Genomic DNA, 20,305 nt, shown 5'->3' on the forward strand with positions numbered 1-20,305 from the left:
ACAACTAGGTAAGTACAACTAGGTAACTGCACACACACACACACACACACACACATTAGTAAGCATCTAATTTTTTTGTTAATATTCTTATAGGGTCAAAAGGAAGAGGGAGGATAAGATAGGAATAAGAGGAGGAAGAGAAAGTGATGGAAAAAAAAAGTGTGTGCATTTACCTAGTTGTATTGTACAGGGCATGAGCCAAAGCTCATTTTGTCCTTTCTCCATAACCATATTTATCCAGTTTCTCTTTAAACATGTGTACACTGTTTGCCACAACAACCTCTTCCTTTAAATCATTCCAGATTTCAATAGTTTGATATCAAAAGCTGTATTTCTTGATGTTGCTCGAACATCCAGTCTTCTTCATTTTCTTCCCATGCCCCCTTGTCCATCTCTCTCCCACCTCCATCTGTGGTATCAAGTAATTTTTGTCTATTTCTATATTGTTTACTAATTTGTATATTGTTATCAGGTCTCCTCTTTCTCTTCTCTCTTGTAGTGTTGGTAATCTCATCTCTTCAAGTCTTTCTTCATAGCTTAAGTCTTTCAATTCTGGTACCATCTTTGTCACTATCCTCTGTATTCTTTCCAGTTTCCATATATCTTTTTCCTATGTGGAACCCAAACTACTGCTGCATATTCCAATTTTGGTGTGTGTGTGTGTGTGTATTTACCTAGTTGTATTTACCAATTTGTGGTTTATGGTTGAGGAGTAATCTCATAGTATCCTGTCTCTATATCTATCCAGTTTGGTCTTGAAAGCATGGACAGTTATGGTATTTACAACGTCTTCACTGAGTTCATTCCATTTATTCACACTTCTGTGAGGAAAACTATACTTTTTGATATCTCTTCTACAGTTAACTTTCTTCAACTTCTTATTGTGTCCCCTTGTACTCTGTGTGTCTAAATCTATAAAACATTCTTTGTCTACAATTTCCATACCATTTATCATTCGATAGATGCTTATTAAATCCCATCTCTCTCTCTCTCTCTCTCTCTCTCTCTCCCCTGCTTTCAAGGGTAGGAATTTCTGACATTTTTAATCTCTCTTCATAGGTCGACTTACTCAACTCAGGAACCATTTTAGTGACTGCTCTTAGTACTCTTCCTAATTTTACAATATTCCTCTTTATATAAGGAGATCACACCACTGCTGCATATTCCAATCTTGGTCTTATCATGGAAATCAACAACTTTTTTATCATTCTTTCATCTAAATATGAGAATGTCATTCTTACTCTTTTTAACAAATTCATTGTTTTCAATAATTTTATCAATGTGTCTGTCCAGAGTCAAATTTTCAGTAACTGTTACTCCCAAATCGACTTCCTCTTTTGACTTCTTTAACTTCAGACCATCCATCTCATAAAGATATTGTATTCTTTTCTTATTCTTACCAAACTCCATTACTTTACATTTACTTTAAATGAATTCCATTTGCCAAGATTTACTCCATCTATTTATCTTATTTAAATAATCTTGCAGTACCATACAGTCATTTACATTTTCTACCCTTCTCATCAGCTTAGCATCAATTGCAAATAAGTTCATATAACTGTCTATTTCTTAATCTATGTCATTCACATATATTACAAACATTAGCGGTCCCAACACTGACCCCTGTGGGACACCACTAGTTACTTTTAGCCAAGATGAATTCTTGTCTTGTATTACAGTTCTCATCTCTCTATCATTCAGATAAAGCTCCATCCACTCCAGCAGTCTTCCTCCAATTTTTCCATATCTTTTTATCTTCTATAGCAATCTTCAGTGTGGTACTTTGTCAAATGCTTTCTTCAAGTCTAAGTAGACACCATTCACCCAACTGCCTCTCTCCTGTACAATATCAACTATCCTTGAATAAAAGGACAATAAGTTCATGGAGCATGATCTTCCCCTCCTAAACCCAAATTGACAATTTACCAAAACTTTATCTCTTTCCAAGTGTTCCATCAATCTTTCCTTTACTGTTCTTTCTCATAGTTTTCCTACAACACTAGTCAAGGACACTGGTCTATAATTTAGTGCAGTCCAACTATGGGCCCGCGGGCCTGTAGTTCTGTTTGGCCCACGACTGACTGTGTTATAAATTTAATTTGTGCACAAAAAACACAGATGAAGTTTCTGTATTTGTATATGAAATAGTACTAGGAACTAGAATTATATATATATATATATATATATATATATATATATATATATATATATATATATATATATATATATATATATATATATATATATATATATATATATATATATATATATATATATATATATATATATATATATATATATATATATATATATATATATATATATATATATATATATATATATCTATCTATCTATCTATCTATATATATATATATATATATATATATATACAGTAAAATCCGTCTTATCCGGCATCAACGGGACCGCCGACATGCCGGATACTTGAATATTGCTGGATACTTGAATAGAAGTGAAATTATGTCCACAATCACCACCCTACACTCACGCATCTTACCATAACAAAGATCAGCTGATCTGATCAGCTGCTTACGTGTAAGCACAACACGCTTCCTCTTTTCTACAACTTTAGGCATGATGAAGACGTCAGGCGATAAACAGTGCACACGCGGGACTGAGTCACTGAGTAAACACAGTGCAGTGTGCCGCGGGTGGCGCGAAGCAGTGCGCTCTGGTAGCGAGGGGACAAAGTATGCCTCACGCGGGAATCTTAATCGATTTTATGAGTACACATTGATTTTTTATTGATTTTAAGGCTCGGGGAAATATGTGCCGGATACTTGAAGCTGCCGGATACACGAATGCCGGATGAGAGAGATTTTACTGTATATATATATATATATATATATATATATATATATATATATATATATATATATATATATATATATATATATATATATATATATATATGTAACCACTAAATGGTTACATGGAGGGCCACTAATTATATATATATATATATATATATATATATATATATATATATATATATATATATATATATATATATATATATATATATATATATAATTATATTAGTGGCCCTCCATGTAACCATTTAGTGCTGTTGTAGCCCAAGATGTCAAAGAAGCTGGACCACCCTGATTTAGTGGGTTTTCCTTATTTCCTCCTTTGAATATTAGTGTAATATTTGCTCTCTTCCAATCTTTTGGTACTCTTCTATGTGATAGTGATGTCACCACTAGACTGTGAATTTTATCAGCCAGTTGTTCTCTGCATTCTTTCAATATCCAGTTTGATACTCCATCTGGACCAGTTGCTTTATTTACATCATCTGAAGTATTTCCTCATAACTGACTGGGACTGTACTTAGTATATTCCTCACCAACTTATCCCTTCCAGCCTCAAACTCCCCTTCCACAGTAAATACCAATCTGAAACTATTGTTCATAACCTCTACTATGTCCTGTGCATCCTCATAGATTTTTCCTTCAACTTTCAATCTTGATACATCTTCCTTCTTCTTCATCTTCGCATTAATATGTTTAAAGAACAGTTTGGGTTCATTTATACACTTATCTATTATATCTTTTTCATAGTTTCTTTTCTCCAATCTTAATATCTCAATGTACTTATTTCTAGCATCAATATATTCCTCCCATCTGTTCTCAATTTTCCTCTTCTTCCATGTATTCCAAGCATTTGATTTACAATTTCTACCCTCCTTGCACTTTGTATTGAACCATTCTTTACCTTTTATACATCTTGCTCCTCCTCTAGGTAGAAATTTCTCCACAGCACATTTACAAATCCTTATAAATTCAACTATTTTTTTTCCGAACATCTTCTGCATCTTTAAAGTCTTTCCAGTCCACAGCAACAAAGTACTTTCTTAATTTTTCAAAGTCAGCTTTGGTATATTTAGATCTTCTTATCTTATCATTTTGATCAATGATTACATTTTCATTTTTCAATTTTAATTCCATCAACACATGACTATTTTTACCTATTGGGTTTTTATAGTGTATAGTTTCAATAATATCCATGTCCTTGGTATACACTAAATCAAATCTTGATGGTTTATCTCTTCCACTAAATCTGGTATCACAATCAACCCATTGAGTCATTAAGTTTTCCACTGCCCAGTTTAGCAGTCTATTACTTCATGAATTCTCACTTCCTGTAGTTGTTAATGTCTCCCAATTTATCTCCTTACAATTTTTTTTTTTTTTTAATGTAGAAAGGACACTGGCTAAGGGCAACAAAAATCCAATAAAAAAAAAAAAGCCCACTGAAATGCCAGTCCCATAAAAGGGTCAAAGCAGTGATCAAAAATTGATGAATAAGTGTCTTGAAACCTCCCTCTTGAAGGAATTCAAGTCATAGGAAGGTGAAAATACAGAAGCAGGCAGGGAATTCCAGAGTTTACCAGAGAAAGGGATGAATGATTGAGAGTACTGGTTGAGTCTTTTGGTGAGTCTTTTGTTGTTGCCTTAGACATATCAAAAGGATTGAATCTGGCACAAAGCTTTGATTTCCAAACTACCCTCCTACAGTTTCTATCCTTCTCTCTGTAACTTTATTTCAAGTTTCTTTCTGACCACCCTATTGCTGCTCTGGCAGACAGTCACTGTTGTTCTCTTAAATCTATTAACAGTGGTGTTCCTCAAGGTTCTGCTGTGTCACCCACTTTCTTCCTATTATTCATCAATGATCTTCTAAACCAAACTTCTTGTCCTATCCACTCCTACACTGATTATATCACTCTGTACTTTTCCACGTCTTCTCATAGACATCCAACCCTTAGGAAGTAAATGTTCATGCAAAGAAGCCATAGAATGCCTGACTTCTGATCTCTCTAAAATTTCTAATCGGGGCAAAGCAAACTTGGTATTGTTCAATGCCTCAAAATCTTAATTCCTCCATCTCAATATAACCTTTCAGACAACTATCCCCTCTTCTTCAGTGACACTCATCTGTCCCCCTCTTCTATACTGAACATCCTTGGTCTGTCCTTTTTTATAATCTAAACTGGAAACTTGACATCTCTTCTCAAGCCATCTTATCTCTAGCTAAAGCAGCTTCTATAAAGTTAAGTGTTCTGAGATGTCTCCACCAGTTTTTCCTACCTTCTCAGCTGCTAACTCTGTACAAGGGCCTTGTCCGTCCATATATGGAGTATGCTTTACATGTCTGGGGGACTTCCACTCATACCGCTCTTTTAGACAGGGTGGAATCAAAAGTTTTTTATCTCATCAACTCCACTCCTCTAACTGACTGTCTTCAGCATTTTTCTCATCCCTGCAATGTTGCATCTCTTGCTATCTTCTACCGCTATTTTCATGCTAACTGCTCTTTTGATCTTCCTAACTGCATGCCTTTCCTCCTCCCATAGCCTCACTGGACAAGACTTTCTTCTTTCTCTTACCCTTCAGACCTCAGTGGGCTTTTTTTTAATTGGATTTTTTGTTTCCCATGGCCTGTCCCTCATATATATATATATATATATATATATATATATATATATATATATATATATATATATATATATATATATATATATATATATATATATATATAAAACTAGTGACAAAATATCTGCAGGTACATTCCTTTAACATGACAATTTTATTCAGTTAATTAATAAGATGAGCACACTTCCTTAGCTTTTCATAAGTTGCTTGTAATTTCATAACAAAAGTAACTTGTATGCATAATATAAAGAACTGTCTAATTTTGCATTCTTTACATAGACAATAGCAAAGTACCTGTGGTAGGAATGTCATACCATGCTTATGTATGCCAATCTATTGCTAAGATTATCCCACATTCTTAGTTTATTGGCACTCATGCACCATATAATGACAAACTTCAACTTGGAAGGGGAAGATATGAGGTGAAATTAAGGTAATTGTATAGATTTCTTTCCTGGCCTTATTACTGGTCTATTCTTTTCCATTCTTTCATCTATATTCCTTGAGATACACCCATCCTGTTTCTTTACATCTGGGTTCTTCACAGGGTTACCATATTTATACATAGCAATGTGTGGAATAGTGAGTGTTGCCAATTCAGTGATGTCTGGTTTTCTGCACCTACATGGAATCCACTACTAAATATAAAAGGAGAAATGTATGCTAATATCAGAAAGTTAACATTACTTTGGCAAATAACATATATATATATATATATATATATATATACTCGTATATATATATATATATATATATATATATATATATATATATATATATATATATATATATATATATATATATATATATATATATATATATATATATATATATATATATATATATATATATATATATATATTTTTTTTTTATGTAGGAAGGACACTGGCCAAGGGCAACAAAAATCCAATAAAAAGATATGCCCACTGAAATGCCAGTCCCATAAAAGGGTCAAAGCAGTGGTCAAAAATTGATGAATAAGTGTCTTGAAACCTCCCTCTTGAAAGAATTCAAGTCATAGGAAGGTAGAAATACAGAAGCAGGCAGGGAGTTCCAGAGTTTACCAGAGAAAGGGATTAATGATTGAGAATACTGGTTAACTCTTGCATTAGAGAGGTGGACAGAATAGGGGTGAGAGAAAGAAGAAAGTCTTGTGCAGCGAGGCCGCGGAAGGAGGGGAGGCATGCAGTTAGCAAGATCAGAAGAACAGTTAGCATGAAAATAGCAGTAGAAGACAGCTAGATATGCAACATTGCAGCGGTGAGAGAGAGGCTGAAGACAGTCAGTTAGAGGAGAGGAGTTGATGAGATGAAAAGCTTTTGATTCCACCCTGTCTAGAAGAGCAGTATGAGTGGAACCCCCCAGACATGTGAAGCATACTCCATACATGGACGGATAAGACCCTTGTACAGAGTTAGCAGCTGGGGGGGTGAGAAAAACTGGTGTAGATGTCTCAGAATGCCTAACTTCATAGAAGCTGTTTTAGCTAGAGATGAGAAGTTAAGTTTCCAGTTCAGATTATAAGTAAAGGACAGACTGAGGATGTTCAGTGTAGAAGAGGGGGACAGTTGAGTGTCATTGAAGAAGAGGGGATAGTTGTCTGGAAGGTTCTGTCGAGTTGATAGATGGAGGAGTTGAGTTTTTGAGGCATTGAACAATACCAAGTTTGCTCTGCCCCAATCAGAAATTTTAGAAAGATCAGGAGTCAAGCGTTCTGTGGCTTCCCTGCGTGATATGTTTACCTCCTGAAGGGTTGGACATGTATGAAAAGACATGGAAAAGTGCAGGGTGGTATCATCAGCATAGGAGTGGATAGGACAAGAAGTTTGGTTAAGAAGATCATTAATAAATAATAAGAAGAGAGTGGGTGACAGGACAGAACCCTGAGGAACACCACTGTTAATAGATTTAGGAGAAAAACAGTGACTGTCTACCACAGCAGCAATAGAATGGTCAGAAAGGAAACTTGAGATGAAGTTACAGAGAGAAGGATAGAAACCGTAGGAGGGTAGTTTGGAAATCAAAGCTTTGTGCCAGACTCTATCAAAAGCTTTTGATATGTCCAAGGCAACAGCAAAAGTTTCACCAAAATCTCTAAAAGAGGATGACCAAGACTCGGTAAGGAAAGCCAGAAGATCACCAGTAGAGCGGCCTTGACAGAACCCATACTGGCGATCAGATAGAAGGTTGTGAAGTGATAGATGTTTAAGAATCTTCCTGTTGAGGATAGATTCAAAAACTTTAGAAAGGCAGGAAATTAAAGCAATAGGACGGTAGTTTGAGGGATTGGAATGGTCACCCTTTTTAGGAACAGGTTGAATGTAGGCAAACTTCCAGCAAGAAGGAAAGGTAGATGTTGGCAGACAGAGCTGAAAGAGTTTGACTAGGCAAGGTGCAAGCACGGTGGCACAGTTTCGGAGAACAATAGGAGGGACCCCATCAGGTCCATAAGCCTTCCGAGGGTTTAGGCCAGCGAGGGCATGGAAAACATCATTGCGAACAATTTTAGTACATGGCATGAAGTAGTCAGAGGGTGGAGGAGAGGGAGGAACAAGCCCAGAATCGTCCAAGGTAGAATTTTTAGCAAAGGTTTGAACGAAGAGTTCAGCTTTAGAAATAGATGTGATAGCAGTGGTGCCATCTGGGTGAAATAGAGGAGGGAAAGAAGAAGCAAAGTTATTGGAGATATTTTTGGCTAGATGCCAGAAATCACGAGGGGAGTCAGATTTTGAAAGGTTTTGACATTTTCTGTTAATGAAGGAGTTTTTGGCTAGTTAGAGAACAGACTTGGCATGGTTCTGGGCAGAAATATAAAGTGCATGAGATTATGGTGATGGAAGGCTTAAGTACCCTTTGTGGGCCACCTCTCTATCATGTATAGCACGAGAACAAGCTGTGTTAAACCAAGGTTTAGAAGGTTTAGGACGAGAAAAAGAGTGAGGAATGTACGCCTCCATGCCAGACACTATCACCTCTGTTATGCGCTCAGCACACAAAGACGGGTCTCTGACACGGAAGCAGTAGTCATTCCAAGGAAAATCAGCAAAATACCTCCTCAGGTCACACCAACTAGCAGAGGCAACATGCCAGAGACACCTTTGCTTAGGGGGATCCTGAGGAGGGATTGGAGCGATAGGACAAAATAAAGATATGAGATTGTGATCAGAGGAGCCCAACGGAGAAGAAAGGGTGACAGCATAAGCAGGATTAGAGGTCAGGAAAAGGTCAAGAATGTTGGGCGTATCTCCAAGACGGTCAGGAATACGAGTAGGGTGTTGCACCAATTGATCTAGGTCATGGAGGATAGCAAAGTTGTAGGCTAGTTCACCAGGATGGTCAGTGAAGGGAGAGGAAAGCCAAAGCTGGTGGTGAACATTGAAGTCTCCAAGAATGGAGATTTCTGCAAAAGGGAAGAGGGTCAGAATGTGTTCCACTTTGGAAGTTAAGTAGTCAAAGAATTTCTTATAGTCAGAGGAGTTAGGTGAGAGGTATACAGCGCAGATAAATTTAGTATGAGAGTGACTCTGTAGTCGTAGCCAGATGGTGGAAAACTTGGAAGATTCAAGAGCGTGGGCACAAGAGCAGGTTAAGTCATTGCGCACATAAACGCAGCATCCAGCTTTGGATCGAAAATGAGGATAGAGAAAGTAGGAGGGAACAGAAAAGGGGATACTGTCAGTTGCCTCAGACATCTGAGTTTCAGTGAGGAAAAGAAGATGAGGTTTAGAAGAGGAGAGGTGGTGTTCTACAGATTGAAAATTACATCTTAGACCGCGAATATTGCAGAAGTTAATGAAGAAAAAGTTGAGGGGGGTGTCAAGATACTTAGGGTCGTCGACAGAAAGGCAGTCTGACCTGGGGACAGTTATGGTCCCCTTCCCTAGATGGGGACTCCGAGGCTGGTGTAGGAGTCGCCATGATGATTTTAAAATTTTTGAGTGAAGGGTGTGTGTGCTATTAGGTGCTTGTAGTTTTGTGTGGAGGAAGAGAGTTATCTTTAGAGGGCAGGCTTGTGTTGTGAGACACAAAGGGAAACGTTCAGTGAGGTCACAGCTGGGTTTAATGATAAGTTCATATATATATATATATATATATATATATATATATATATATATATATATATATATATATATATATATATATATATATATAGACACACACACACACACACACACACACACACACACACACCTATGTTAGCATGAATTTTGCATCATTTTAGTACATATGTCTTTTCACATTCACAGTTTCTTGGAAGGTGTGGATGTGGAGATTTATTCCATGCTCAGCTGCCAAATGTCACAATATTTCCACACTGGCAGATGAAAATCCACGATATGGTAACCTTGGTTCTTCAATGAGATCACATTTAACCCATTCCAAAGACTGAATTACTGTCTTACCCTCTGTTTCTCTCCTCTAAATATATAAAAATGAAAAAAAAAAAAAATATATAGAAACTATAAATTAGTAATAAATGGCAGCTTTTGCTACATCTTGTATTATTTGAAATTAAGTAACTTTGAAAACCGAATTATGGTACAGCAACTGAAGCAACTGTGAGTTAAAATATTTGTTTGAAAGCCGAGTTGTTCAGAAAGGGAGACATTCAGTAACTGAGGTTCCACTGTATATATATATATATATATATATATATATATATATATATATATATATATATATATATATATATATATATATATATATATAGTGGAACCTCACTTCTAGAACTTAATTTGTTCCTGAATGTCATTCAAAATCCAAAAAGTTCGAAAACTCAAACTATTTTCCTCATAGGAATCAGTGTAAAATGGATTAATCTGTTCCCAGACACCAGTCTACCCTGTCTTAGCAGCTTATGACAGACACTCCCACAGCCAAGATGGCTGCTTTACAACATTTCCTCCAGCTCACTAATTATTTATCCAGAAAGGATGTTTTGAATGAACTTAGTGACACAGAACTCATCAGAAGATACTGTTTAGACCATGCAGCTATTCTCTTTGTCACTGATCTAGTGAGGGAAGCCTTACAGGACACAGAAAGGAGCAATCCACTTACTGCCAAAATGAAAGTGATCATAACACTTAGACACCTTGCTGCTGGGAAAAGCTACTGGAAAAATGCAGTTGTGCAGTAGTGATGGTGTTAGGGAGAGAGAGAGAGAGAGAGAGAGAGAGAGAGAGAGAGAGAGAGAGAGAGAGAGAGAGAGAGAGAGAGAGAGAGAGAGAGAGAGAGAGAGAGAGAGAGAGAGAGAGAGAGAGAGAGAGAGAGAGAGAGAGAGAGGAATACAGGTCAACTATCACTCCCAAGATAATGTGACAGAAGAAACTAACATCTCCTTACCATCATCATCACTATCCATACTAAACAACAATGACTGCATCAAAAACAATGACAACTGTATCACAAGCCAATATGGGCAGCAGATGAGCCCTGCCACAGCAGTAATGGACACATGCCTCACCTTGGCTGCATCACCAGGAGGACCAATCATTCTCTCCATGCTGAACTCCCCCTCCACCATCAAAGGGCCTGAGTTGTTGGCGTGCATACCCAGCGCACTCCAGTCGTCTGTGTTTGCCCGTACTTCATCCTGTGTGGGTGTGGAAAGTACTCATCAAGTCATCACAATACAGTTCAGTCTCCATTTAGCAATGTTCCAAGTTACACAATTTTTCTTCTTCCAATTTATGAATTCATGGTTTCCATTTTTTAATTTAATAAAAATCTAAAGAAATCTTGAAAATAATGAGAAATGCATTACATGAAAAACAAAATAAGAAATTGAAATTTGAGCTTGTTTTAAGAACAGTTTTTAATCCACAATTTTTTGGGAGTTAAAAATTGGATAAATTGTTTTTTCCATACTTATGAAGCCAGAAAACAAATTCATAAATAAAAGCCAAAAATATTACCATGAAAATATTGAAGAATGCATAAATGAAAAATTATGGTCTATGACGGTCCTTGATTTATCCATTTTTTCTTTTTAAATGTTTAAAGTTATGAACGGAATAACTTTATCCTAAATTCACACAATTCCAAGCCTCTCCTCTCAAACACCATAACCTTACATTCCCAACAGTCACCTTCAGGTTTTGCCTCAGACATCCTATGGAATTAGTCCACCATCCTCTGATGTTCCCATTCACAATCTGGTAGGAAGAATGTCATCTGCAGACATGCTACTATTGTCCATACCATTCCATTCCATTTCAGTCTTGTAGTGATATTTCCTACTTCAGATTTCCTCTCTCTCATACAGCCATTCATAGAAGTATCAAACAACCACAGAGACATCAAACATTCCTGCGTGATCTCTTTTTTTCCTTTTCCTTCCCTTCTCTTATCCACACCACACCATCCCTCCTTCCATTCTCTCCCACATTCCACTTTCATCACCATTCATGCATCACATATTCCACAATCTTTCATGTGTCTCTTGGACTCTTGCTACATCTATCCTTCCCTTCCTGACATTTTTTATTGCCCCTCTCCTTTTCCAATATACATTAATTCAATTTACATTTATTAATGCCATTTTGATTCCTTTCCTGTCTTTCTTATAGCAAGGTAGAGCTTCCTCTCTGGCCTTAGCTATGTTGTCCTACATACAGGGAGGGCACTGGTAGCTGGTAGGGCTAGCACAATGCTCTTTCCACAGCAACATGGGCCACTAGCTTATCTGCTAAGAGACTACCCAATAAATCTAACATTTTGTGGAACTATGAATCATGCAACCTAAAAAAATAGCAAATGGGTTAAAATGAGAAAATAAAAAAAACACTGGTCAATTTAAGAATATAGATAAATGAAAAAGAAAACAAAAAGAATGAAGGCACACTACTGATTATAGCAGTGGCTCCATTGTTTACATCAAAGAGTACCTCACAGGCTGGCCTTCTCCATAGAAAGAATAAGCCTGATGCATGCCTTTTCCCAGCACTCTACAGCTCTTTGTGCAGTGGCAATGTAGCTCAGTTATGCTTCAATGGTTACAATATTGCTCTAGAAGTTTCACCACAAAAGGATGTATTTATAGCAAAATAACACCCCTGACATTTCTCTAACATGTAATCCTTCTAGTTATTATGGCACTTTCCTCTCTTCTGATAATAATCTCATATCTGTATATTGCCCTATCATTCCAATTCCTCCTTAGGATCCTTCAAAGAGCATCTTGCTTCTTTTGCCTCTGCTAATTGGGGAACCTGATGAGGTATTATAATTTTCCATGGAATGACTACTGCTTCCATGTCAGGGGCACATCTCTATGTGTTGAAGGCATACTAGAGATGATAGTGTCTGGCATGGAGGTGTATTCACTCTTTCACCTTAAAACCTTGGCTTAATTCAGCAGGGAAGCCACAAACTGCCTGACTTGTTTTTTCTAAAATTCCTGATTGGGGCAGGGCAGATTTAAGAGTTGTTAAATGCCTTACAAATCCCAATTCCTCCATCTATCAATTTGACACAACCTTCCACAGAACTATCCTCCCTTCTTCAGTGATACTCAAAAAAGTCTACAATAAACATACATAGTGTGTCCTTTACTAATAATCTAAACAGGAAACTTCACATCTCATCACTTGCTAAAACAGCTTTTATGAAGTTAGGCATTCTGAGCAATCTCTGCCAATTTTTCCCATTCCCAAGCTACGAACTTAGTACAAGGACCTTATCCACCCATGTATGGAGTACATGTCACACATATGGTGAGATTCTATTCATACTGCTGTTTTGAAGAAGGCTGAATCACAACTATTTCATATCATCAACTCCTCCCCTATAACTGACTATCTTCAGCCTTACTCTTTTCATTGCAAGGTTGCATCTCCTGCTATCTTTTATCACTACTTTCATGCTAACTGCTCTTCTAATATTGCTAATTGTATCCATAACCCTTCTCACAACCTTGCTGCACAAGGCTTTCTTCTTTCTCCCTATATTCCCCCTCTCTAACACAAGAAGTTAGCCAGTATTCTCACCCCTTCATCCCTCTTACTGGTAAACTCTGAAATTCCTTGCCTGATTCTGCATTAATTAACTACTGCTTATGATGAACTCTTTCAAGAGGAACATTTAAAGATGCTTCCTGTAATTTTGAACTTTCTTTTGAACAATTCTCTTTTGAAACTGACATCTTCTGTGGGACTGAATTTTGCCATCATGTTTGCCCTTGGCAAACATGAGGGCTCCTAGTTTTTTTAATAGCTAAGATGGTTCTTTATGTGGACATTTCATTCATAAAAGAGGAAGAGGCAATCTCTGCATGCGATGATACTCGGGAAATAGTGAGGGGGCCTCTCCTAGACTTTGCCACTGCAAACAAACTCTCTCCACTCCTCACTCACCACTCTCCCAGCATTCCCCACCATACACTCCCTCAGTGTTCCTAATCCCCTATCACTCACCTTGTACACAACAAAGAGTGACATGTTCCCATAACTGCCTTCAAATGTCGGACTGACAGTCATGATGGAGTAGAAGTCAGCATATCCAGCGCTGGTGACCCATGAGCCAAACTTGAGGAGCTGCACTGTCTTTTCATCCTTGAGGTACTTCACCTTGGAGGAGATTGGGTACCAGTCATGCCCCCCTGTGGTGGATGCATAGAAAGGGGTTAAGTAAATTTTCCATTCCATTAATCACATGACTTCAGAAGCTGCAACTTAACATACAATTTAAGGATCAGAATAAGTACAATTTCAGAATCAGGAGCAGGAACCACAACTCAATAAGAAACTTCAGAATAAAGAGACAAAGTTTAAATTTAGTATACTGTTTCTGAGTTAAGAGCTAAAGTTACTATTCTATGTTCAATTTCAGAAGCAATATATGAAACATGACAGCACACTCTTCCAAATTTCAAAATTATCTACACAAATTGTACATGTGCACAACGACTTAACCTGCTCTTGTCCCCATGCTCTTGAATCTTCTGAGTTTTCCACCATCTGGCTACAACTAGAGTCATCCTCAAACTAAATTTATCTGTGCTGTATATCTCTCACCTAACTCCTCTGACTATAGAAAATTCTTTGACTACTTAACTTCCAAACAGGAGCACATTCTGACTCTCTTCCCTTTTCTGGAGATCTCCATTCTTGGAGATTTCAATGTTCACCACCAGCTTTGGCTTTCCTCTCCATTCACTGACCACCCTGGTGAACTAGCCTTCAACTCTGCTATCCTCCATGACCTAGAGCAATTGGTGCAACACCCTACTTGTGTTCCTGACTGTCTTGGAGATACACCCAACATTCTTGATCTTTTCCTAACCTCTAATCTTTCTGCTTTTGCTGTTACCCTCTCTTTTCTATTGAGCTCCTGCAATCACAATCTCATATCTGTATCTTGTCCTATCGCTCCAATCCCTTCTCAGGATCCTCTTAAGTGGAGGTGCCTCTGGTGTTTTGCCTCTGCCAGTTGAGGGGACCTGAGGAGGTATTTTGCTGATTTTCCTTGGAATGACTATTGCTTCCATATCAGAAACTCATCTCTGTGTGCCGAGCACATAACAGAAGTGATAGTGTCTGACATGGAGGTGTACATTCCTCACTTTTTCTTGACCTAAATCTTCCAAACCTTGGTTTAACACAGCCTGTTCTCATGCTATTCATGATAAAGAGGTGGCCCACAAAAGATACTTGAGCCCTCCATCACCAGAATATCATGCACTTTATATTTTTGCCCGGAATCGTGGCAAGTCTGTTCTCCAACTAGCCAAAAACTCCTTCATTAATAGAAAGTGCCAAAATCTTTCAAGATCGAACTCCCCTTGTAACTTCTGGCATCTAGCCAAAAAATATCTCCAATAACTTTGCTTCTTCTTCTTTCCCTCCTTTATTTCAACCAGATGGCACCACTGCTATCTCATCTATTTCTAAAGCTGAACTCTTTACTCAAACCTTTGCTAAAAATTGATGAAGTACACGAGACTTACCGTAGGTCAGTTGAAATGTGCTTTAATTTCACGAAGCAAATCACGTCTGCTGAAGGGAGCTTTCACATGAGATATGCTACGTCACCCCGTGCCGGCAGACTTTAAAGGGTACGACAATCCACGTGATAAAAATTTGCTCTATCAATACCGTGGTAAATGTTATTCATTTCATGTCACTCCATACCCTTATGGGTGGCAGTGGAGGGCATGTGAAAGCTCCCTTCAGCAGACGTGATTTGCTTCGTAAAATTAGAAGCACATTTCAACTGACCTACGGTAAGTCTCATGTACTTCATCAATTTTACTTCGGCAAATCACTTTTCTGCTGAAGTACGCTTTCCCATGAGGTTTTAAAGCCATGTGGATGTACCTTAATATTGTCATAATTCATATTTCTTCCATATTTACGTTAAAAATATTCGGTTAAAGTTTTGAATAACATCTAATGGTTATTGAAAAATTGTTAACTGAGGACACCAATACTACTTAATGGAGCCTTGAACACTAACTAAGCTAATACTGCTTCTTGGAATTGATCTGTATCTTGGTTTATGGTTTAATCATAATATTTGGCAAATGTTGTCGCCCTAGCCCAGCCAGCCTTAGCCATGATGTGGGTCACTGGAACAGCCATTGCCTTGGCCTTTGATGCCACAGCTGGGCAGATACTTCCTGCAGTAAATTTTGTAGTGTCCACACCGGACAGGTGAAGGACGGACTTGATCCACTGAGAAATTGTATCTTTAGAGGCATTTTTATGTGGTTTAATGACACTGATGAGCAATTTGCTTTCATCTCCAGCATTACCTCTTATATGCTCAGTCCTACTGATATACATTTTCAAAGTTTCCATTACACACAAATTTTTATCCTCTTCATAAGCTTTCACCTTGATAAACTGAATATTGAAGTTTGGTCTGCACTGTTTAATACTGCCTGCTAACCACATACATATAAAGTCCTTGCCTATGATGATATCCTTCAAAAGTAACAAATGTAGAGTTTGCACTCTGGCTGCTTGTGTAAGTGCCAGCAACATTACTAATTTCAAAGTTAAATCTTTCAGGGAAAGAGAGTGTAAAGGGCTCATGCTCCTTAATTTTTCTAAAACTGGCTTGACATCCCAAGTTGCAATATACCTGGGTTTAGTTGGGCATAAATTGAATACTCCCTTTAACAACCTGATGACCAGTGGATGGTCACCTGCCCTGTGGCCATCCATCACTATCCCTAGTGAGAAGAGAACTGCCCTTGCAGTGTTGATGCACTCGTACCCGACACCTCTGTGAAAAGTTTCAGATAAGAAATTGATGATTTGTTCTACATTGGGATTAAGGGGATCAACTTCCCATTCACTACAAAATTGTGTCCATCTTTTAATATGTGGTCTGTATTGCTTTTCTGTTCCTGGTTTCAAGGATGCCATGATAAGGTCTGTACCTGCTTCAGAAATTCCTCGCTTTTGTATTCTTTCCCTTACAGCAAACAGGCCACCAGTTCGTGTGTTTCATGATGGGGTGTTCCTCTGAGGACAGGAGCAGCCGTAACACATTCTTCTTCCATGTTATGAAGCGAGGTTCCCTGATGAGCATGCTGACTAACATTCCCATCCAAGGCTGGGATGTCCATAGTGGCATGACCATCCATCCTTTTGCCTTTTCTGCCCAAACCTTCTGCAGACACCTGTTTGTTTAGCCTGGATGCGAATAAGTCAAAGCTTGGGAGTCCGAAAATTTTGCAAATATCCCCAAAAATGTTTTCATCCAGTTTCCACTCATGTTTGTCATTAAATTTGCGAGATGCCGTGTCGACCAAGACGTTTGCTTTACCTGGTATATAAGAACATATAATCCATGCTTTGTGCTCTACACACCATTCTCATATGTCAATACAGATATCATTACAGATCTCCGATTTTATGCCACCCATTTCATTAACATAGCTCACTGCTGTGGTATTGTCACAAAATATTTTAATGTTCTTCCCCTGAATTTGCTGTTCAAATGATTTCAAGGAAAGAAGGATGGCTTTGAGTTCCAGTGCATTAATATGTAACTCTTTTTCTGCTGGCAACCACCTGCCATTTACCATTTGGTGGTTAAGGAAGCAGCCCCAACCTAAGCTTGAAGCATCGGTGTACAGCTCAATGTCAGTACCTGTCCTGAAAATTTTCCTGTTTTAACCTGCCACATGCTTAACCCACCAATGCAAATCTTTTTTCATTTCATCTGTGATTTCCATCCACTTCTCAAAGTTGCCTTTCTTTAGCTAAAGCTGCAATTTTTGCCCTTTCCAACTTTCTGTAATGTAACTTAACCCATTTCAACCGCTGGGATGGCAGCTACCAAAATGCCAATTACTCTAGCAACTTCCCTGATTTCGTCTTTCTTTTTGTTCAGTAATTGTCGACAACTAGTCACAAGGCTAAGGATTCTGCACTCCGGTAGCGTAACTGTCATGGTCTCTGAGTTGATGATATTACCCAAATATTCAATTCTTTTGGTGTGTTGTAACACAGACTTTTCTACATTGATGCAGAAACCCATTCTGCTTAAGACCTGCATTGTGCTTTGAGTGCATTCCTTGCAACCTAACCATGAATGGCTGCACATGAGAGTGTCATCAATAAAGCTGGTGATAGTGTATCCCTTCTCTCTCAACGTAGCAAAGATGGGTTTCATTAGTTTAGTAAAGAGCAGTGGGCCCTCAGAAATACCATTGAGAAGGCATGTGAACTGGTAAATTTTCCCCTGCCATTTAAAACAAAGATATTTTTGTTGCTCATCTGCTATCTTTACAGAGTAGTAAGCATGCCGTAAATCAACTGAGGCCATGTAGTCATTATGATTGATGAGCCTAATTGCCTGCTCAAAGTTTTCCATCTTAAAATGCTTATATGGAATATGCTTGTTTAGCTTCTCTAAATTAAGGACCATTCTATATTCACCATTCTTTTTCTTCCTCAGAAAAATAGGGGATAGAATCTGCTCATGCTGTCTATGAGTTTCTGTGATTACTTTAAGCTTGAGCAGTTTGTTAATTTTCTGAGATAAAATTCTTTGTTCTTGAATGGAAAACACATATTCCATTTCATCATGAAATAAATGTTCAATGTTGGCTACATCAATATCAAGATGACAGTTTGCAACAATAAAATAAATGGATCACGCGTGATCTTATGCCATTCATGCACAAACTTATGCAGTCTACCTGCTTCAAATTTGTGGCTTACCCGAGTTATTGCCGGGGATTGTTTCCCTGACCCCAGGCATTTTTGGGCTCAGTGTCCTGCCTGGAGAAGGACTGCCTTGTGAGGCCACCCCTGCGGGGCCCGTAAGGGTGGAATCGGGATGAGAAGCCCCTGTAAGGCATTCTCCTAAAGAAGCCTCTTGGTCTTGTTCCACCAAACCTGCCAGCTGCCGATTGCCATGTTGGGAAAGGTTTCTTCGGCACGATCTTGTTCCTGAGCTTTTCAGACTCCTCAATCTGTCTTGCTGACTGCAAGACATCGTCACCAAATAGATACCGTGTCATGGATACCTTATCTGAGCACAAGTGAGTGTATTTGGGATTAATTTCCTGCGTGATGATGAGTCGCCTGGCCAAGTTGTTACGGTAGTTGGCGTTCCCAAGTAATGCAAGAGCTCCATTTAGCATACCCACTTCCTGGGCAACCCCTGCGTGACCCTCATCTTGTGCAATTTTGTCTAGAGTAGTGAGCGACTTTATGACGATAGTGGCAGCCATCATAATGTCATTACTCACCTCTCTCATATGAGAATCAGTCTTTTCCGCCTCAACCTTGAGAGCAGCAAATATCTGAGCGTTGCAGACGACAGGGGTTAATGCAGGGCAGTTGCCGGGCCTCTTGGTAGCCTCGTCCTCCACAATCTGCTTGTATTCTTCTTCACGCATGCCGTGGTCAAACAAGTAATTCACCATATCAGCCACAGGAATCTCCATATCTACTGAAATGTTGTCCAAAGGCCCGTATGTTTTAGCACTGTGCATGAGTACGCTGCCAATACTTGGCTCATCGTGAATTTCACCATCTTCATCATCATCATTGCCATCATCAAAACTAGAAAAACCGGCTGTGGAGTCCGTGAGTCCTGACTGTACAGAGAGGGGACGTCCTACCACCCGTTCGTGGCGGTGTGAGGCTGCGTTGTTGATGTTATGGGCGCCACCCTGCCGCGCCTCCCCCCCTCCTGGGGGGTCCCCGGCATCCAACATGCCTTGCTGCCTATCATAGGCAGACTTAACCTTATCCTTCTACAATTTTTGGATTTCTCCACATAGCTCAGTAATAGCCTCAAACATCACTGCCCATGGAGGGACGTTAGCATCGTCCCTTGAAGTACAGGGAGCTTGGAGGAGGTGACAACAGCTCACGCCTTTGTTCCCCTGAGGGCGGGCATTCCTGCCCACGATCACCCCTCCCGGAAGAATAACACTTTCCTTTAGAGCTCTCTCGGCGTGAAGAAGAGCTCCTGTGTGTAGTCCTTGCAGAACTACTTGAGCTTCCTCTGTAAGAGGAACGATCCTCGGTGCCAGAAGCCTTGAGTCCCCTCGGAGAGGCTTCATCCACAGTCTCCTCCATGATGGCGGGCCTGCTACCTGCCCCCCTGCAACCCAGCAGAATAACACTTAACTGGGCGAAATAAAGGCACCAAATCGCTCCACAGATGGATAACGGGTAGAGACGGCCACTGAAACCTGTGTGACCAGAAACTTGTCCTGGGAAACAGGAAACAAAAAAGGTCACCCCAAACAAGAGAGCCAGGACAAACGTCTGAACGGCTTGGGATCACTGCAGCAACTGCTGGCACGGGGTGATGTAGCGTATCTCATGGGAAAGCGTACTTCAGCAGAAAAGTGATTTGCTGTCACTTTGCTG

The 20,305-nt window shown here is 39.0% G+C and overlaps 1 protein-coding gene across 3 annotated transcripts in view; it reads right to left on the reverse strand.

Annotated features, from left to right (window-relative positions):
- Positions 1 to 20,305, reverse strand: part of LOC135093485 (uncharacterized) — a 195,789-nt gene that overhangs the window by 132,778 nt on the left and 42,706 nt on the right. For all 3 annotated transcript variants that reach the window (XM_063992765.1, XM_063992766.1, XM_063992767.1), the window contains exons 5-6: positions 13,874 to 14,058; positions 10,924 to 11,052 (exon numbers count right to left, since the gene is read on the reverse strand). In XM_063992765.1, coding sequence (XP_063848835.1) covers positions 10,924 to 11,052; positions 13,874 to 14,058 — 314 coding nt within the window. The remainder of the gene's footprint in view (positions 1 to 10,923; positions 11,053 to 13,873; positions 14,059 to 20,305) is intronic.

This window comes from Scylla paramamosain, chromosome 43, assembly GCF_035594125.1.
Source record: "Scylla paramamosain isolate STU-SP2022 chromosome 43, ASM3559412v1, whole genome shotgun sequence".
NCBI classification, from domain to species: domain Eukaryota; kingdom Metazoa; phylum Arthropoda; class Malacostraca; order Decapoda; family Portunidae; genus Scylla; species Scylla paramamosain.